The 22,338-nt window shown below is 41.7% G+C and overlaps 1 protein-coding gene across 1 annotated transcript; it reads left to right on the top strand.

The window, feature by feature from the left end:
* Positions 1–4,695: 4,695 nt before the first annotated feature.
* Positions 4,696–21,800, top strand: LOC111948066. The gene is made up of 6 exons (XM_023959466.1): positions 4,696–6,969; positions 7,594–7,676; positions 9,257–11,705; positions 12,596–15,069; positions 16,017–18,422; positions 19,139–21,800. The coding sequence occupies exons 1-6, from the start codon at positions 4,896–4,898 to the stop codon at positions 21,578–21,580; spliced, it is 11,928 nt and encodes a 3,975-aa protein (XP_023815234.1). The 5' UTR covers positions 4,696–4,895; the 3' UTR covers positions 21,581–21,800.
* Positions 21,801–22,338: the final 538 nt, after the last annotated feature.

Below are 22,338 nucleotides of genomic sequence, written 5' to 3'. Positions count from 1 at the left end.
GCTCTGGCTGTGGTTTCTTTCCTCTTCATCACGTGTTTAGTGGTCATCATCTCCGTCAAAATCTACAGATGGAGACAGTCTCGCATCCTGTACCACTCCAGCCTCCCAGTGATTCCATATTATCCTCCACGTTACTCAGACACTTTGGGAACAGGGACTCTGCCACACACGTACAATTACGAGGTGTGCAGGACCACTGACTCCAGAAAGAGTGACTGTAAGTTTGGCAGAGCTGGTAGTCAGAACGTGCTGATAATGGACCCCAGTTCTACAGGAACCATGCAGCGGATGCAGAGTGAGAAGAGCATCCTGGATGAACCAGACTCACCTTTAGAGGTCAGTTCTTTGGGTTAGTTTTTCTTTAAAATTATGTTTTTGGAACTTCCCTTTACGCATTCCTCAGCACCTTGGACAGTGACATATTGAGGACACTTGCTTCTTCATCCTCACACTTTAGGAGCACTTTACCTATACTGGTGTTTTAGGTCGTAGACATAGGATGCTACTGTTTCATGTTCAAATATGTGAATTTTATTAAAAATTATAAAAACCAGTAGGCAATTTAATGTTTAATAGATGATTTTGGTAGAATTTGCAATGAATTATTTCAGCACCACGAACAGCAGCCATTGAAAACGTTTTCTTATACAGGTTTCACTTTCCCATTCAGGAGTTAGTCTATTTTTTAAAGCTCAAGCATGGGATAGAACAATACATGCCTCATTTTTCATCGTTTTTCTTTTCTTTTTCTTCTGTTTTGAGATAGTAATTATTATAATCAGTTGCCTAAGCAGTTTTAAACCCGTCATCAATCTCTTTTATGTTTTTTGTTTTAAGCAATTAAAATAAACTTCTTTTTTTGCTTTCTGTCATTTTAAATCCGAAAAGAATAACAAAAGAGTGACTCATTTGTGTGTGGGGGGGTATACAAATGTATACGTATACATGTATTGAATAACTGAGGGAAACGATTGCTGACAGATTAAAAAGGTTCTCATATGCAGCTATTTCTTTTGAACTCCTGCAGTTTTATAGTTTGGACCCTTAGTGCCGCTGTTGACCAGAGGAATAAAAATTGAAGGAGTGTTTTTGAGCCAGCCCGGCGGTTGATCATCACTGAGAAATGGCGTTGTGATAGACGGTGGCGGAGCCCGTTCAAAAAGGGCATTTATATGATTAAAAGGGAGAAATTTTGATAGTTTCATAGGTTTCTTTAATGGAATATTTTTTGTAGTTGCTGATCTTGTTTTGGATTCTAATTTAAACGGAAAACTGTTTTGGGGATTTACTGGAAGCTTCGAGGAAAACAGATCGGACAGAACAATGAATCAGCGGGTACTGTTGTTCGTGTGTCTCGTCTCCCTCGCCTCCGTGCTGGGACAGGTCAGTTACTCGATACCAGAGGAAATGCCCAAAGGATCGCTTGTGGGAAACATTGCTCAGGATTTAGGTTTGGAAACGAAACGTTTGATTTCGGGAAAAGCTAAAATCTACAGCAGGAACAGCGGAGAGTACGTGGAGCTGAACAGAGAAAGAGGAGTCCTCCTCGTTAAAGAGAGGATCGACAGAGAGGCGCTGTGCGCAGAGACTGCGCTTTGTGCTTTACATTTTCAGATCATTTTAGAGAACCCGATGGAACATTACACGGTGAACATCCAGATTACAGATATCAACGATAATGCACCCGCTTTTGAGAAAACGACAGTCAAATTTAGAATCAGCGAGTCTGCAATAATTGGTGCAAAATTTCTTTTAGCGAGAGCTGAAGATCTTGATGTGGAAAAAAACGGAGTACAAAGCTACGAGTTAAAACCAACCAATAATTTTGCTCTAAACCCGCACCATACCGCAGCTGGAACAAAAAACGTGGAGATGGTTTTACAGAAACCTTTAGATCGAGAGAAAGAGGAGCAGATCTCTCTCGTGTTAACGGCTGTGGATGGAGGAGAGCCGCAGATGTCAGGAACAATGATGATCGTCGTCACGGTTTTAGACGTTAATGATAACGCTCCAGTTTTTACGCAGCAAACATACAAAGCTACAGTTACGGAGAATTCACCTAAAGGAACAGTTGTTGCTGCAGTGACAGCCTCAGATGCTGATCAAGGATCAAACAGCAGGATTACGTATTCAATCACTAATACAGTAGGACATTACAAGCATTTATTTGATATCCATGAAAAAAATGGAGAAGTGATTTTAATTGAAAATATTGATTATGAAAAATCAAAGCATTTTGAAATAACCATTGGAGCAACTGATGATGGAGGATTGACCGATTCGTGTAAATTACTGCTTGATATTCAGGATGTGAATGATAACAAACCTGAAATTAACATAATGTCTAAATCAAATGTTATTCAAGAAGATGCAAAACTAAACACAGTTGTTACTATGATTCATATTGAAGATCTGGATTCTGGAGATAATGGTAAAGTTGTATGTTTAATGAATGAAAACATCCCATTCTTGTTGAAGTCAACCATAAATAATTTTTATAGTTTACAAACAGACAGTGAATTAGACAGAGAAACAGCGTCAGAGTATAACATCACAGTGACCTGCTCTGATGAAGGAGTCCCCTCCCTCTCCAGCAGCGTCACTCTCACCTTACAGATCTCTGATGTGAATGACAACGCACCTGTCTTTGAGAGGAGCTCATATGAGGCCTACATTGTAGAAAACAACACACCAGGTGTGTCTATTTTCACAGTGAAAGCCACAGACGCTGACTGGAAGCAGAATGCGCATGTTTCTTACGTTCTGGAGGACTCCTCTGTGAACGGAGTGCCAGTCTCCTCATATGTGTCCGTCAGTGCTGACAGTGGAGTCATCCACGCAGTGCGCTCTTTTGACTACGAGCAGATCAAAGACTTCAGGTTCTCCGTCAAAGCGCAGGACGGAGGCTCTCCTCCACTCAGCAGCAACGTGACAGTGAAAATCCAGATCCAGGACCAGAACGATAACCCGCCTCAGGTTCTGTATCCGGTCCAGACTGCTGGCTCTGTGGTGGCTGAAATGGTGCCTCGTTCAGCTGATGTGGGCTACCTGGTGACTAAAGTGGTGGCTGTTGATGTGGACTCTGGACAGAATGCCTGGCTCTCCTATAAACTGCAGAAAGCCACAGACAGGGTGCTGTTTGAAGTGGGCTCACAGAATGGAGAAATCCGAACTGTCCGCCAAGTGACGGAGAAAGATTTGCTCAAACAAAGACTGACTGTGATCGTGGAGGACAACGGGCAGCCGTCTCGTTCAGCTACAGTCATTGTGAACGTGGCGGTGGCGGACAGCTTCCCTGAAGTGCTGTCGGAGTTCACAGACTTTCCACACGACAAGGATTACAATGACAACCTGACTTTTTACTTAGTGCTGGCTCTGGCTGTGGTTTCTTTCCTCTTCATCACGTGTTTAGTGGTCATCATCTCCGTCAAAATCTACAGATGGAGACAGTCTCGCATCCTGTATCACTCCAGCCTCCCAGTGATTCCATATTATCCTCCACGTTACTCAGACACTTTGGGCACAGGGACTCTGCCACACACGTACAATTACGAGGTGTGCAGGACCACTGACTCCAGAAAGAGTGACTGTAAGTTCGGCAGAGCTGGGAGTCAGAACGTGCTGATAATGGACCCCAGTTCTACAGGAACCATGCAGCGAATGCAGAGTGAGAAGAGCATCCTGGATGAACCAGATTCTCCTTTACAGGTTAGAAAAAAACATCTTAAGTCAAACTTTATTATCTAAATACACAAATTAATTACTTTCTTTTTAGAAATAATGCACAGAAATAGGCAATAGCTTGTGTACTCATATATACTTTTCACTGCACTTGGAGGTTTATATATATATATATATATATATATATATATATATATAAATGCAATAGTTTAAAGCAAATTTCTTTTACAGATACTTTGATGTCCAGATATAGTCCAAAATTGTTTTTCTTATTTGTAATATATTTTTAATGTAATATTTAAAGAGGAAACTCTTGTTAAGCAGAAATTGTGTTTGTACGTGAATTTTTTTAATTGACAGCCCTGTTTAGGGCGCATCCTGTCATTCCCCAACAACAAGCCCCGAGTGACCTCTTACAACATGATGGTTGTTCAATTTGTTTATTTATTTATTCATTTTTTGGGGGGTGGGGTCTGCTTTTACGTTGTGAATTTTTAATCTCATTCAGTTTTTAAAGTTCTGTCCAACAACATACGTTTGATACGGATAATTTTATTTTTGGCTGGTATCTAAAGGTGCAATCTGCAGGGCTTTTTTTTAAAATATTTCTTGCTCCAGTTGTACTTTTCCATTTTGAACTCAGAGGGCCGCTGTTGAATAACGTGTCGCTGTGGCAGACGTGGTTTGCAGTTGATCCTCCCAAGTCATCTCCGCATTTTAGGGAAACAAAGGAGAGGAAGCTCCAGTTTCACAGAAATGCCCGATGCTGGATAGTATGTGTTTATTCTAATCCTCTGGAATATGAAAGGATTTAGTCTTTTCTTCTTTTTTGTCAAGGGACTTTTTTGATTCATCACATTTATCGAATAACCGTTTGAATTCGACTGCGTGAGGCGGACACAACAATGGAGCGACAAGTACTGCTTTGCATCATGGTCTGTTCTCTGTATTCGGTCTCCTGTCAAGTGAGCTACTCTATTCCGGAGGAAATGACAAAGGGGTCGCTGGTAGGTAACATAGCACGGGATTTGGGTTTAGATGTGAAAAGATTAAAATCAGGCAAAGCCCGTTTATTTACGAGCGACAGTGCAGAATTCATCGAACTGGACAGAGAAAGAGGAGTCCTCCTCGTCAGGGAGAGAATCGACAGGGAGGCCCTCTGCAGACAGACTACGCCTTGCGCTTTACATTTGCAGATTATTCTGGAAAGTCCGATGGAGCTCTTCCGAATCACGATCGAAATCACCGACATTAACGACAACAGTCCGAGTTTTAAAAATGACGAGAGACGTTTTGAAATCAGCGAGTCGGCTGTGACGGGATCGAAATTTGTGTTAGAGAGAGCGGTTGATTTGGACATTGGCATAAATGGTTTGAAAAATTACAGTCTGAAACCCACGGACAATTTTATATTGAAAACGGAAAGTCAAGCGGATGGAAATAAGAAGGTTGAGATGGTTTTACACAAGCCGCTAGACAGAGAGAAAGAGGAGCGCATATCACTGCTGCTGAAAGCAGTGGATGGAGGAGATCCTCCGATGTCTGGAACGCTGAAAATATATGTAACTGTGCTCGATGTTAATGACAACGCTCCCGTTTTTTCACAGTCACTTTACAAGGCAGCAATAGCGGAGAATTCTGGGAAAGGAACAACACTAACATCAGTGAGCGCTTCTGATGCAGATAAAGGGACAAACAGTGAAATTACTTACGCTGTGTCCACTACTATAGACAGCATTTCTGAAATGTTTATGATAAATGAAAAAGGTGAAGTCATTTTAGTGGGTGACATTGATTATGAAAAATCAAAAACCTATCAAATTGATGTTGAAGCAAAGGACAGTGGGGGTCTTTCTGATTCTAGTAAGGTTATAGTTGACATTATTGACATTAATGATAATAAACCAATGATAAATATTATGTCAAAATCAGATTCTATTCCTGAAAACTCTAAGCAAAATAGTATTATAGTTATGTTTAATGCCCTTGACCCGGACTCGGGTAACAATGGTCAAGTGAAATGCAGTTTGAGTGACAACATTCCGTTTACAATAACTGCTTCACATGAGTTCTATAGTTTAGTGACAGACAGTGAATTAGACAGAGAGACAGCGTCAGAGTATAACATCACAGTGACCTGCTCTGATGAAGGAGTCCCCTCCCTCTCCAGCAGCGTCACTCTCACCTTACAGATCTCTGATGTGAATGACAACGCACCTGTCTTTGAGAGGAGCTCATATGAGGCCTACATTGTAGAAAACAACACACCAGGTGTGTCTATTTTCACTGTGAAAGCCACAGACGCTGACTGGAAGCAGAATGCGCGTGTTTCTTACATTCTGGAGGACTCCTATGTGAACGGAGTGCCAGTCTCCTCATATGTGTCCGTCAGTGCTGACAGTGGAGTCATCCACGCAGTGCGCTCTTTTGACTACGAGCAGATCAAAGACTTCCGGTTCTGCGTCAAAGCGCAGGACGGAGGCTCTCCTCCACTCAGCAGCAACGTAACAGTGAAAATCCAGATCCAGGACCAGAACGATAACCCGCCTCAGGTTCTGTATCCGGTCCAGACTGCTGGCTCTGTGGTGGCTGAAATGGTGCCTCGTTCAGCTGATGTGGGCTACCTGGTGACTAAAGTGGTGGCTGTTGATGTGGACTCTGGACAGAATGCCTGGCTCTCCTATAAACTGCAGAAAGCCACAGACAGGGCGCTGTTTGAAGTGGGCTCACAGAATGGAGAAATCCGAACTGTCCGCCAAGTGACTGAGAAAGATTTGCTCAAACAAAGACTGACTGTGATCGTGGAGGACAACGGGCAGCCCTCTCGTTCAGCTACAGTCATTGTGAACGTGGCGGTGGCGGACAGCTTCCCTGAAGTGCTGTCGGAGTTCACTGACTTTCCACACGACAAGGACTACAATGACAACCTGACTTTTTACTTAGTGCTGGCTCTGGCTGTGGTTTCTTTCCTCTTCATCACGTGTTTAGTGGTCATCATCTCCGTCAAAATCTACAGATGGAGACAGTCTCGCATCCTGTACCACTCCAGCCTCCCAGTGATTCCATATTATCCTCCACGTTACTCAGACACTTTGGGAACAGGGACTCTGCCACACACGTACAATTACGAGGTGTGCAGAACCACTGACTCCAGAAAGAGTGACTGTAAGTTCGGCAGAGCTGGGAGTCAGAACGTGCTGATAATGGACCCCAGTTCTACAGGAACCATGCAGAGGCTGCAGAGTGAGAAGAGCATCCTGGATGAACCAGATTCTCCTCTGGAGGTCAGTTATTTTACATAGATGTTTTTGATCAAACTCCTGCATACACAATGGAAACCGGTTCCTTAAAATTCAACACCTTGGACAGTGATAATGTATATATCTGAATAACATTTTTTTATCAACCACACCCTTTTCTAAAGCTACAGATGTTTGTTGTTATAGATTTTAAAACACATTTTCTCTTTGACCATATTTAATGAAATGCTGAAAATTGTGCTGTGGATTTTAACATCATTTTAACAGTCATTGTGGATACATTTCTTTGCATTTATTTATTTTTTTGTAAGTCTTCATCATCACCCATGTGTTATAATTTATTTCACGAATAACTGAGTTGTTTACTTCGATCTTACTAGGGGCCTTATGGCAGTGATGTGGTTATAAGCCCTTGTCAAAGCAAGAAGGCACTGGTTCAAATCCCATCTGGATCCTTATTGTGTAAAGTTTGCATGTTCTCCCCTTGTACAGGTTAGGCAAAATACTTCAGCTTCCTCTCACATTCCAAAAACATTCTTTATAGGTTGATGGCTCTAAATTGTATTTGAAGTGTAAGTTTGTATGTATTTGTTTGTTGGGCTGCAGTGGAGTGGCAAACTGTCCAGGGTGCTTTTATTGTTCCATGTTTTAGTCCCAGAAGGCTTTAACATCTCAGTGACTCTGCACAAGACAAAACAGGAAGGGCAGAATGATGGGTTTGATGGCTTTAAGTTGGTTGTGATAGCATGCACTGATGCAATCTGACTCTTAATTTTATAATATCTGTGAGCTTTACCATTCCGTCTTAATATTTTTTTTTCTTTTTTTTTAGAATCAAAAGGGAATTTCCTGATAATATAATTCAAAACTTTCTTCTTATCTGACTTTACTCCCCATTTGTATGTGACAATAATCACAGAAAAAAGCAAACATTTATGTTTAAGAATATATTTGCTTATTGTACTTTTTTTAAATTTTTGTCTCATTGCTTTTGGGCAAAAGAGACTCAGACATCTGGAGACTCTATTCGGTCTATGTTTAAAATATATGGAAACTGATCAGCCAATTTGTGATCACTTTCCATATTGTTGTGCTGTAAATGAATCAATTGATAATATTTGTCATTTAAAAAACCTTTAAACTTTAACATTTAAAACGTAAATATCTATACTTTCAGTAGTTGTTTAATAGTATCCATCCCTTCTTCAAGCACTTTGCAATGAAGTTTTTTTTGTCTGTTTGTTATTGACCAAGCGATATAAAACGCTGTTACCAAATAGGCAGCTCCGCTGACTTTTATAAAGATTTACAAATAAATTGAAATTAACACACATGTGAATGCATTTCAAACATCCTCTCAAATAACGTTAAGCCATAAGACAAAAAATCTTTTGTTCAAGTTAAGTTATTTCAAAAGTTAAAGCTTTATATTTATTTTGTGGACTTTCTGAAAAGACATTTTCTCAACTTTTTCAAAAAGTGAGCTTTTTTCAGTGATTTAATGTCTTTATTTTCAACTTTAGTGATGTAAAGTAAAATAGTATATTGGATAAAAGCCATATTAAAATGTCTTTGATCTTTTTTGTTTGCCGGGCATTTGGCTTTTTTTTTTTTAAAAGGAAAAATGAAGTAAAATCGATTGATCAGTCAATGGCGTGTTTATTCTTGATTGTTTTGTTGAGGCTTATTTTATATAATTTTGTTAAAGTCTTGTTCTTACTCACCAACAGCTTGTGCAAAGCATAGTATTTTAAGAGTGAGAAATGCTTGTGTGGAGGCGATCAAAAGTAAATTTAGTTGTGAAAGCGCTTTCATAATAAGTGAAGTTTTAAGGAATGTGTTGTCTTAACTATTTTATCATTTAGGGGACTAAGCAAAAAAAATTACACACACACACACATATATTATGAAATACTTTTTTATGGATACTGATACCAAAATTTAACAAAAAAAATCCTATACTTGATTAACTTTGTTTTTTTTTTACTTAATGTATGTAGGCTTTTTCTTTATGTTTTTTTAGATTTACTTTTTTTTATGACTTTCCTGTTATTTTTGTCATTTTATTCTGCTTTATGTAGTTCCCATATTTGGACTCTCAGGGCCGCTGTTGACTAATGCAGATATGGTCTCCTGTTCCGGAAACCCTACATAAAGAGGAAAAAAAAACCTTCGCAGCACACAAGCTTCTCTGCAGACGACTAGAGATCCCTGCACTAAAAATCCTCAAAAACGTTGGGAATAAGGACAAACAAAGAGCAAATAATTTACACTGGACCTTTTAAGAACCCCTGATGAAAGACATTTTGGATTAGTGGTCTTTGAACTCCGATTGTTTCGAGGAAAAAATGTCGGGGGGAACAATAAGATGGCAAGTACTGGTGTTTGCGTGGTTGTTTTCTGTCTGCTCGGTGGATGGGCAGGTCGCTTATTCGATTCCTGAGGAAATGTCCAAAGGCTCGATAATTGGGAACTTTGCGCAAGATTTGGGTTTGGATTTAAAACGAATAAAGTCGGGAAAGGCGCGAATTTACACGGAGGACAATGGAGAATATGTCGAGCTGAATAAAGACAAGGGACTCTTGCTTGTCAAAGAAAGGATCGACAGAGAGGCGCTCTGCGGGCAGACTGCACCTTGCGCCATTCATCTCCAAATCACGCTTGAAGACCCCATCGAATTTTACACGGTTACGGTTGAAATAAATGATATTAATGATAACGTGCCCAGCTTTAAAAAGGGTGAGATGAAATTCAGGATCAGCGAGTCGGCCGTGGTCGGAGCTAAATTCGCTCTCGAGAGAGCTATGGATTTGGATGTTGGTGTCAACGGGCTGCAGAGGTACTCACTTAAACCTACCGATAATTTTAATCTGAAACTAAACGAGCAAAATGATGGTAGTAAAAATGTGGAGATGGTTTTGCAAAAGGCGCTCGACAGAGAGATGCAGCAGCATATCTCTTTAACCCTCACTGCCACGGACGGCGGAGAGCCTCAGCTTTCGGGGACGATCAGAGTAGAAATATCTGTGCTTGATGTTAATGATAACGCTCCTGTGTTTACGCAAAAAATTTATAAGGTTACTGTGAGTGAGACTGCACGAGCAGGAACTTTATTAAGCACAGTGAGCGCTACAGATGCAGACGATGGCCCCAATGCCAACGTGTTTTACGCAATAACAAACACTTTAGATGATGTTCCTCGTTTGTTTCACATTGAAGAAAAGAGCGGGGTGGTCTCCCTGAAGGGAAACCTGGATTTTGAAAAGGCACAGCTCCATGAAATACGTGTGCAGGCCAGTGATGAAGGAGGCTTAACAGACTCATGTAAAATTATTGTTGAAGTAACTGATACTAATGATAACCACCCATCGATTAATATAATGTCAAAAACAAATTCAATATCAGAAAACTCCAAATCAGGAACTGTAATCACTATATTAAACGTTCAGGATAATGACTTTGGTGAGAATGGGAGAGTTACATGTGAAATTGGAGAGACTGTGCCATTTTTGATTGAAAAAACGTCCAAAAAAATCTTTAGCTTAGTGACAGAAAGTGAATTAGACAGAGAAACAGCGTCAGAGTATAACATCACAGTGACCTGCTCTGATGAAGGAGTCCCCTCCCTCTCCAGCAGCGTCACTCTCACCTTACAGATCTCTGATGTGAATGACAACGCACCTGTCTTTGAGAGGAGCTCATATGAGGCCTACATTGTAGAAAACAACACACCAGGTGTGTCTATTTTCACCGTGAAAGCCACAGACGCTGACTGGAAGCAGAATGCGCGTGTTTCTTACATACTGGAGGACTCCTATGTGAACGGAGTGCCAGTCTCCTCTTATGTGTCCGTCAGTGCTGACAGTGGAGTCATCCACGCAGTGCGCTCTTTTGACTACGAGCAGATCAAAGACTTCCGCTTCTGCGTCAAAGCGCAGGACGGAGGCTCTCCTCCACTCAGCAGCAACGTGACAGTGAAAATCCAGATCCAGGACCAAAACGATAACCCGCCTCAGGTTCTGTATCCGGTCCAGACTGCTGGCTCTGTGGTGGCTGAAATGGTGCCTCGTTCAGCTGATGTGGGCTACCTGGTGACTAAAGTGGTGGCTGTTGATGTGGACTCTGGACAGAATGCCTGGCTCTCCTATAAACTGCAGAAAGCCACAGACAGGGCGCTGTTTGAAGTGGGCTCACAGAATGGAGAAATCCGAACTGTCCGCCAAGTGACGGAGAAAGATTTGCTCAAACAAAGACTGACTGTGATCGTGGAGGACAACGGGCAGCCCCCTCGTTCAGCTACAGTCATTGTGAACGTGGCGGTGGCGGACAGCTTTCCTGAAGTGCTGTCAGAGTTTACTGACTTTCCACACGACAAGGATTACAATGACAACCTGACTTTTTACTTAGTGCTGGCTCTGGCTGTGGTGTCTTTCCTCTTCATCACGTGTTTAGTGGTCATCATCTCCGTCAAAATCTACAGATGGAGACAGTCTCGCATCCTGTATCACTCCAGCCTCCCAGTGATTCCATATTATCCTCCACGTTACTCAGACACTTTGGGAACAGGGACTCTGCCACACACGTACAATTACGAGGTGTGCAGGACCACTGACTCCAGAAAGAGTGACTGTAAGTTCGGCAGAGCTGGGAGTCAGAACGTGCTGATAATGGACCCCAGTTCTACAGGAACCATGCAGAGGCTGCAGAGTGAGAAGAGCATCCTGGATGAACCAGATTCTCCTCTGGAGGTCAGTTGTTTTGAGTAGATTTTCCTTTGCAAAAGTCTTTTACGTTAACACCAAAACATCAGCACCATGGACAGCAATAAATTGAGCATGTACTTTCTTGTGCAGCCTTGCTTGTAGGTAATGTAGTTTGAAATTTGTCTCAATAATTCCTGCCTTTTCTCTATCAAAATTTTGCTCAAACTTCAGCACCTTGGACAACGACAATGACTGTTCAACAAACTATTCGAAGCAAAACACATTTTCATGCTTTTTTGTTTGTTTGTTTGTTTTTTACTCAGTTTAAATGAAAAGCGCCTCAAAGCCGAAATGTTGCATTGTTACATCTGGGTTTAAGTATTTCAGATTATATTTAGTTAAGTTTCGTCTGAGAATTTTATTTTCAATAATTTACTCAATTTTCTCCCTTTGTAAAACGTATTTTATCCTTTTGTTCCTTAAATTCATAACAATAATAATAATTTCATATTATCATCGAATAGTTTGGTTGTTTTTTTCAATTGAATATTTTTCTTTTCTGATATTTCTATTCTATTATTTTAATATTTATATTTCATGGAAAACTTATTGTAACTTTATGTCCCGCTTGCAATAACACCTGAAAGTAAGATCACTGGCATCAGGCTTTATTCCGTTTTGGATATTATATTCGGCTTTGTCACATAGCCTTTTTTTTGTCTTTCTTTTTTACAGTGTAATTCTTATTTGTGTACTCATAGCGCCGCTGTTCACCAGCACTGTGCAGTTCCACTGCAGCCTTGCGGAGAACCATCCCCCCTATGTGATGATTTCACTGGGAGAAGAACAGACGCTGCCTTGAAACCGTGGAATATTTTTAAGGCCGTCTCGCTTATATCCGCTATTCTTTCTCCCTGTTTCATCATACGATTTGTATTTCTGTTAGATGAGTTCAATTTGTCGGGAAAAGTGTCGGACATTTTGTTCAGGATTATTTGTTTTTGTGTTGGATTTTGCGGGGAAAACGTCGGATCAGAACAATGAGACGGCAAGTGCTGTTGTTTTCTGTGCTCCTTTTCTGCGGTTCTGCTTTTAGTCAAGTGAGCTATTCAGTGCCTGAGGAAATGCCACGTGGCTCTTTAGTTGGAAAAATTGCTCAAGATTTGGGTTTGGATGTAAAACGACTGAAATCTGGTCGTGCTCGGGTATACTCTGGAGAAAGCGCTGAGTACGTCGAGCTCAATAAAGAACGGGGACTCCTCCTTGTTAAAGACAGGATGGACAGAGAGGCCATATGCCGACAGACGGTGCCCTGCGCGTTACATTTTCAAATCATTTTGGAAAACCCCATTGAGTTTTACAGTGTTACAGTCGAGATAACAGATGTTAATGATAATCCCCCCACCTTTAAAACAGAGGAAGTCAGTTTTAAAATCAGCGAGTCTGCTGTGATCGGAGGGAGGTTCATGCTGGACCGAGCTATAGATCTCGATGTCGGTAAAAACGGTCTTCAGAAATACGAGCTGACGCCTACGGATAATTTTGTCCTTAAAAGGGACAACCAGGGGGATCGAACCGAGAAAACGGAAATGATTTTGCAGAAATCTCTGGACAGAGAAAAGGAAGAAATGATATCTTTAGTTTTAACTGCATTTGATGGAGGAGAACCGCAAATGTCAGGCACGATGCAGATTTTAATAACAGTGCTGGACAGTAATGACAACGCCCCCGTTTTTACGCAATCCACGTACACTGCCACCGTTACTGAAAATTCACCTGAGGGAACTTTAGTTACCAAAGTCAGTGCATCAGATGCAGATGATGGAACAAATGGAAGAATAAGATATACAATAACAAACAGTTTAGATGAGGCTCACACATTTTTTCTGATAGATGAAGAAAATGGGGAGCTCAGATTAAAAGGAGAAATAGATTATGAGATAGTACACAGTTATCATGTTAACATACGTGCGAGTGATGATGGTGGACTCACTGATTCATGTAAAGTTATAGTTGAGGTGGTGGATATGAATGACAACAGACCTACTATTGATATTATGTCAAAATCTTCTGTTATACCTGAACATTCTAAAACTAATACAGTTGTAGCAATGATGAATGTACAAGACCCTGATTCAAATGAACATGGTAAAGTGCAATGTATTATAAGCAATGACAGCCCCCTGAGAATCACATTAACATCCAATAATTTCTATACTTTAGTAACAGACAGTGAATTAGACAGAGAAACAGCGTCAGAGTATAACATCACAGTGACCTGCTCTGATGAAGGAGTCCCCTCCCTCTCCAGCAGCGTCACTCTCACCTTACAGATCTCTGATGTGAATGACAACGCACCTGTCTTTGAGAGGAGCTCATATGAGGCCTACATTGTAGAAAACAACACACCAGGTGTGTCTATTTTCACCGTGAAAGCCACAGACGCTGACTGGAAGCAGAATGCGCGTGTTTCTTACATACTGGAGGACTCCTCTGTGAACGGAGTGCCAGTCTCCTCATATGTGTCCGTCAGTGCTGACAGTGGAGTCATCCACGCAGTGCGCTCTTTTGACTACGAGCAGATCAAAGACTTCCGCTTCTGCGTCAAAGCACAGGACGGAGGTTCTCCTCCTCTCAGCAGCAACGTGACAGTGAAAATCCAGATCCAGGACCAGAACGATAACCCGCCTCAGGTTCTGTATCCGGTCCAGACTGCTGGCTCTGTGGTGGCTGAAATGGTGCCTCGTTCAGCTGATGTGGGCTACCTGGTGACTAAAGTGGTGGCTGTTGATGTGGACTCTGGACAGAATGCCTGGCTCTCCTATAAACTGCAGAAAGCTACAGACAGGGCGCTGTTTGAAGTGGGCTCACAGAATGGAGAAATCCGAACGGTCCGCCAAGTGACGGAGAAAGATTTGCTCAAACAAAGACTGACTGTGATCGTGGAGGACAACGGGCAGCCCTCTCGTTCAGCTACAGTCATTGTGAACGTGGCGGTGGCGGACAGCTTCCCTGAAGTGCTGTCGGAGTTCACTGACTTTCCACACGACAAGGATTACAATGACAACCTGACTTTTTACTTAGTGCTGGCTCTGGCTGTGGTTTCTTTCCTCTTCATCACGTGTTTAGTGGTCATCATCTCCGTCAAAATCTACAGATGGAGACAGTCTCGCATCCTGTACCACTCCAGCCTCCCAGTGATTCCATATTATCCTCCACGTTACTCAAACACTTTGGGCACAGGGACTCTGCCACACACGTACAATTACGAGGTGTGCAGGACCACTGACTCCAGAAAGAGTGACTGTAAGTTTGGCAGAGCTGGGAGTCAGAACGTGCTGATAATGGACCCCAGTTCTACAGGAACCATGCAGCGGATGCAGAGTGAGAAGAGCATCTTAGATGAACCAGACTCTCCTCTAGAGGTTAGTAAATGGCATTTACTGCTAAATATATCATGATGTTCACTTTTAAAGTGAAGTTAGCAAATTCTTCCAATTGTTGTTTGCCATCAGCACCATGGACAGCATTCACAGTCCTGTTTTAAAAACATACATTCATGAATCATGGCTAAAATGATTATCTCAGCGGTCGTTTTATCTTATTTGTTTATTAATTTATTTTGCTTGATAGTTGTTGATTTTTTTTTTTGTTTTGTTTTGTTTGTTTCATTTATTACATGCTGTGTTAGTTCTAAAGAAAAAAATCATCTCTGCGGGTAACTTGAATGAACTAAAATCTTCTTTCTGGTTTAGCTTTTCAGATTTAATAAAACACATAGGCTTACTTTAAAATGCAAATCTTGAGAGTTAAGCATACATTATGTAAAATGTAACACAAAATGATGATGTTATTGTACTCTAAACTTTTTTTAAAAAAGATGTTGCATTCAAAGACGGGTTGTCTGCTGCTGACGCGAAATTTAATTCACACCGTTTCATGTGTTCTCTTTCCTTACGTCACTATCAAGCCTCATCATGTTTTACTAAGCCTATGATCTATGCTTGGATTTTTATTTTTTTATTTTTATGAACTTGATCTATAGCTTGGTGATATTTTTACAGCGTTCTTTTTCACACGTGTCACTGACAATGATGTTGTTGTTTGGTTAGAGTTGTGTTTTATCATATTTGTGGCACATGTTGCCTTTTTGAAGAACAGAAAGCGCCGCTGTTGGCCAGTGTGTGGCAGTCTTACATAGGAATTGTAAATGTACCTCCTCTTTGGAGCGATCCGGTTCACAACAAAGGATTCTCCGAGAACCTAGTATCGCATATGGATTCCCTCTCACGGAGAGCAAAAGCCGCTGCATTTTGAAAGATATTTTCCTTATGCTTTTGACTTTCTTGAGGATTTCAACACGGATTAAAATTTGGATTACACCCTCAGGACAATGAGGCGGCAAGCGCTTTTACTGCTCTGCGTTTTCTCTGTCGCCTGCGTAGCGGGGCAGGTCAGCTACTCGATTCCTGAGGAAATGGAGAAAGGTTCGTTAGTCTGTAATGTTGCTCAAGATTTGGGTTTGAGTGTTGCGAGGCTCAAATCGGGCAAAGCGCGCCTTCATTCGGGAGACAGCTCAGAATATGTCGAGCTGGACACGAACAGAGGAGTCCTCCTTGTCAGAGAGAGAATAGACAGAGAGACGCTGTGTGGAGAAACGACGCCCTGTGCTTTACATTTACAGATTATTCTGGAAAATCCAATGGAGTTGTTTCGAATTACAATAGAGATTACAGACATAAATGATAACGCTCCCAGTTTTGCGTCGAGAGAAAAACGTTTTGAAATCAGCGAGTCGGCGATCGTGGGTTCTAAATTTGTTCTAGAGAAAGCCGTAGATGCAGACATTGGCACAAATGATCTTCAAAGCTATTTGTTAAAACCTACTAACAACTTTGATTTAAAACTAGAGCAGGAAGCAGATGGAAGTAAAAAGGTCGAAATGATTCTACAAAAACCTTTAGATCGAGAGCAGGAGGAACGCATCTCCTTATTACTGACGGCTGTAGACGGTGGAAAACCACGTATGTCAGGCACAATGCAAATAATAGTTAACGTTTTGGATGTGAATGACAACGCACCTGTTTTCACCAAATCTGTGTATAAAGCGGCATTAACCGAGAACTCTGGGAGAGGAACAAAAGTGATAACCGTTAGTGCGACCGACAGAGACAAAGGCTCAAACGGAGAAATATCATACACGATTTCTAACAGCAAGAGGCGGTTATCAGACCTCTTTCAGATAGACAAGAAAACGGGAGAAGTCACTTTAGTCGGTGAAATAGATTACGAAAAAACCAAGACTTTACAAATAGACATTGAAGCTATGGATAACGGGGGACTGTCAGATTCCAGTAAAATATTGGTGGACATAATGGATGTTAATGACAACAGTCCGCAGTTAAAAATTCTCTCTAAAACAGACTCCATTTTGGAAGACTCTCTGGGAAATACTGTTATTGCAATGGTGAGTGTAAATGATCCTGACTCTGAAAGAAACGGACATGTGAGATGTAAGATAAATGAGGACATTCCATTTAAAATACAAAACACTATGAGTGGAATTTACAGTTTGATGACAGACAGTGAATTAGACAGAGAAACAGCGTCAGAGTATAACATCACAGTGACCTGCTCTGATGAAGGAGTCCCCTCCCTCTCCAGCAGCGTCACTCTCACCTTACAGATCTCTGATGTGAATGACAACGCACCTGTCTTTGAGAGGAGCTCATATGACGCCTACATTGTAGAAAACAACACACCAGGTGTGTCTATTTTCACCGTGAAAGCCACAGACGCTGACTGGAAGCAGAATGCGCATGTTTCTTACATTCTGGAGGACTCCTCTGTGAACGGAGTGCCAGTCTCCTCATATGTGTCCGTCAGTGCTGACAGTGGAGTCATCCACGCAGTGCGCTCTTTTGACTACGAGCAGATCAAAGACTTCCGCTTCTGCGTCAAAGCGCAGGACGGAGGCTCTCCTCCACTCAGCAGCAACGTGACAGTGAAAATCCAGATCCAGGACCAGAACGATAACCCGCCTCAGGTTCTGTATCCGGTCCAGACTGCTGGCTCTGTGGTGGCTGAAATGGTGCCTCGTTCAGCTGATGTGGGCTACCTGGTGACTAAAGTGGTGGCTGTTGATGTGGACTCTGGACAGAATGCCTGGCTCTCCTATAAACTGCAGAAAGCCACAGACAGGGCGCTGTTTGAAGTGGGCTCACAGAATGGAGAAATCCGAACTGTCCGCCAAGTGACGGAGAAAGATTTGCTCAAACAAAGACTGACTGTGATCGTGGAGGACAACGGGCAGCCCTCTCGTTCAGCTACAGTCATTGTGAACGTGGCGGTGGCGGACAGCTTCCCTGAAGTGCTGTCGGAGTTCACTGACTTTCCACACGACAAGGATTACAATGACAACCTGACTTTTTACTTAGTGCTGGCTCTGGCTGTGGTGTCTTTCCTCTTCATCACGTGTTTAGTGGTCATCATCTCCGTCAAAATCTACAGATGGAGACAGTCTCGCATCCTGTATCACTCCAGCCTCCCAGTGATTCCATATTATCCTCCACGTTACTCTGACACTTTGGGCACAGGGACTCTGCCACACACGTACAATTACGAGGTGTGCAGGACCACTGACTCCAGAAAGAGTGACTGTAAGTTCGGCAGAGCTGGGAGTCAGAACGTGATGATAATGGACCCCAGTTCTACAGGAACCATGCAGCGGCTGCAGAGTGAGAAGAGCATCTTAGATGAACCAGACTCTCCTCTAGAGGTTAGTTATTTTGGTTAGATTTTTTTAACTGTTGGAATCTTCAAACACTCACATTTCAGCACCTTGGACAACGACAACTCGAATACGTTTTGTCTTTTCGCAACCTTGTCTTCATACTTATAAAGCACAGTGATTGTGCTTTCTTATGGATATTCTAATGTTTAACTTAAAAATACATATTGAGGTTACTTTTTTACAATAATATTTAAATAAACGTTAAGAATTAATATTTTCTATAAAAAAATTGGGTTTTGTTTTCTTGTCTGTATTTGAAATGCTGTTTTTATCTTACTTTAACCTAAACGTTGCAGTTTTTACCACTCCAATTAACTTGTTTTATTTTTTAGATACTCGTCTTTGTTCAGACGATTTTAGATTGTTGTCCAATAGTTAGATCTTGTGCAACAAATTATTAGAAAACAACTCCTTAAATATAGTTTCCCCTCATTTTCGTCACATCCTTTGATGTGTAGTATCCTTCCTAGGACTCAGTGGGCCGCTGTTGACCAGCATTACCCAGCTTTCCAAAACGATAAAGAGAGGACGTTTTCTCCCCTCTCTCTCAGTAACGCTGAATCTTAAGATTAACTCACAGCTCAGAAACGGGATTTCACGAAAATCGCTAATGGAATTACTTTTTAAAACATTTTTCGTTAGCTTTTTTTAAAATACAATTGTTCACTCATGCGTGATTTGCCTCGATCTTTTGAAAACTGCAAGCGGATCTTTTTCTTTCGGTGGATGAACCTGATAGAACAATGAAGCGGGAGGTACTGTCGTTTTTCTCCGTGCTCTCGCTACCTGCGGTGCTTGCTCAAATCAGCTATTCAATTCCAGAGGAAATGCCTAAAGGTTCTTTAGTCGGCAATGTGGCCCAGGATTTTGGTTTGGATGTTAAACGCTTACAAGCTGGTAAAGCTCGCATCCACACAGGAGACGACGCAGAGTACATTCAGCTCAACAGGGAAAGGGGACTCCTCACAATTAAAGAAAAAATAGACCGTGAAGCTCTCTGTAAGCAAGGAACGCTTTGTGCTTTACATTTTCAGATAGCATTAGAAAACCCGATAGAAATAATCTCTGTAACTGTCGAGATTACCGATATTAACGACAACCCCCCCAGGTTTGAAAAGGAAGAGAGGAGATTTGAAATCAGCGAATCTGCGATTGTGGGTTCTAAATTTTTGCTTGAAAAAGCAGCGGACCTTGATATAGGACTTAATGGTCTTCAGAGCTACACCCTGCAGCCCAATGAAAATTTTAACCTTAAGGTTCACGGTCAGTCTGATGGGAGCAAGAAGGTGGAGATGATTTTACAGAAACCTCTAGACAGAGAGAAGCAGGAGTTAATGTCGCTTTTGTTAACGGCGATAGACGGAGGCGCGCCGCAGCGCTCTGGAACCATGCAGATTCATATTACTGTGTTAGATGCTAATGACAACGCTCCTGTGTTTTCACAAGCAGTTTACAAAGCTGCTGTGAAAGAAAACTCAATGAAGGGGACACTCATTACTAAGGTTAGCGCCTCAGACGCAGACAAAGGCTCAAATGGACAGATCAGTTACGTCATCGGAAATAGCATGGCGGATAATTCAAAATTGTTTCACGTCACTGAAGACGGTCATGTTCTACTGAACGGACAAATAGATTATGAAATAGCCAAAATGTATGAAATTGATGTAGAGGCAGTGGACCAAGGAGGACTTTCTGATTCAGCCAAAGTCATAATTGACGTAGCTGATATTAATGATAACAATCCAGTGATAAATATAATTTCTTCATCAAATTCAATAGGAGAAAATTCCAAACCGAGCACTGTAGTAGCTATAATGAGCGTTAATGACCCGGATTCTGAGGAAAATGGCAAAGTGCGCTGTGCAATTAATGAAAAAATGCTATTTTCAATCAAAACTGCATCAAATAATCTTTATAGTTTAGTGACAGACAGTGAATTAGACAGAGAGACAGCGTCAGAGTATAACATCACAGTGACCTGCTCTGATGAAGGAGTCCCCTCCCTCTCCAGCAGCGTCACTCTCACCTTACAGATCTCTGATGTGAATGACAACGCACCTGTCTTTGAGAGGAGCTCATATGAGGCCTACATTGTAGAAAACAACACACCAGGTGTGTCTATTTTCACCGTGAAAGCCACAGATGCTGACTGGAAGCAGAATGCGCGTGTTTCTTACATACTGGAGGACTCCTCTGTGAACGGAGTGCCAGTCTCCTCATATGTGTCCGTCAGTGCTGACAGTGGAGTCATCCACGCAGTGCGCTCTTTTGACTACGAGCAGATCAAAGACTTCCGCTTCTGCGTCAAAGCGCAGGACGGAGGCTCTCCTCCACTCAGCAGCAACGTGACAGTGAAAATCCAGATCCAGGACCAGAACGATAACCCGCCTCAGGTTCTGTATCCGGTCCAGACTGCTGGCTCTGTGGTGGCTGAAATGGTGCCTCGTTCAGCTGATGTGGGCTACCTGGTGACTAAAGTGGTGGCTGTTGATGTGGACTCTGGACAGAATGCCTGGCTCTCCTATAAACTGCAGAAAGCCACAGACAGGGCGCTGTTTGAAGTGGGCTCACAGAATGGAGAAATCCGAACTGTCCGCCAAGTGACGGAGAAAGATTTGCTCAAACAAAGACTGACTGTGATCGTGGAGGACAACGGACATCCCTCTCGTTCAGCTACAGTCATTGTGAACGTGGCGGTGGCGGACAGCTTCCCTGAAGTGCTGTCGGAGTTCACTGACTTTCCACACGACAAGGATTACAATGACAACCTGACTTTTTACTTAGTGCTGGCTCTGGCTGTGGTTTCTTTCCTCTTCATCACGTGTTTAGTGGTCATCATCTCCGTCAAAATCTACAGATGGAGACAGTCTCGCATCCTGTACCACTCCAGCCTCCCAGTGATTCCATATTATCCTCCACGTTACTCAGACACTTTGGGAACAGGGACTCTGCCACACACGTACAATTACGAGGTGTGCAGGACCACTGACTCCAGAAAGAGTGACTGTAAGTTCGGCAGAGCTGGGAGTCAGAACGTGCTGATAATGGACCCCAGTTCTACAGGAACCATGCAGAGGCTGCAGAGTGAGAAGAGCATCCTGGATGAACCAGATTCTCCTCTGGAGGTCAGTTACTTCAGATGACTTTGATTTAAAAAAAAAACTTGTGATTTTCTTCAAATTTCAAGTCACTGGCGTTTTATCTCCTTTACTCTCACATCAGTACCATGGACAGCATCAGTGGCATTGAGTGAACTTGTGTCAAAAGCTTTATCGAACTACCTTTTTTTTTCTATTTTTAAGATTACATTCATTTATGCTCTTAATAATGTTCATGTATATTCACCATTAGCTGTTTAGATTTCTAAATGATCATTCCAATAAGTACAAAGATCTATTTAAACTCTTAGATAAGCATATACTATCAATTGTCCCAACATATTGCCATAAGTTTAAATGTTTTTTTTTTCCTTTCCTTTTTCTCATTTCTTTTGTTTTTGTTGAGTGAATTTGTTTTCTGGTTGCTATCTCTGCATATATTATGAAGCATCTAAATTCTCCCTGCATGTATTAAGGTAGTGTATCTTAAGTATTATGTTTATATACAGTGTGTGTGTGTGTATATATATAAATTATATATATATATAATTTTCTCGTTTATGCTGTTGCTCGCTCAGAAGCAATCATTCGTTTGTGGATTTCTAGCCCATTATGCAGCAAAACCTTTTTTACTTAAAACGTATTTTAAATATATGAAATTATTTACTTTCTTCTGGGTGCCTGCCTCTGACGTAGATTCAGAAAACTTGTTATCTTGCAATGTTTCATTTTGTACTCACAGGGACGCTGTAATCCAGCATGCAACCGCTATGCTTTACTAAATGTTGTGCCCCCATCTTTAA

The sequence above is a fragment of the Oryzias latipes genome, chromosome 10, assembly GCF_002234675.1.
Source record: "Oryzias latipes chromosome 10, ASM223467v1".
Taxonomy (NCBI): domain Eukaryota; kingdom Metazoa; phylum Chordata; class Actinopteri; order Beloniformes; family Adrianichthyidae; genus Oryzias; species Oryzias latipes.
Note: the sequence above shows the minus strand (reverse complement) of the source record. Positions and strands in the feature narration are given on the sequence as shown.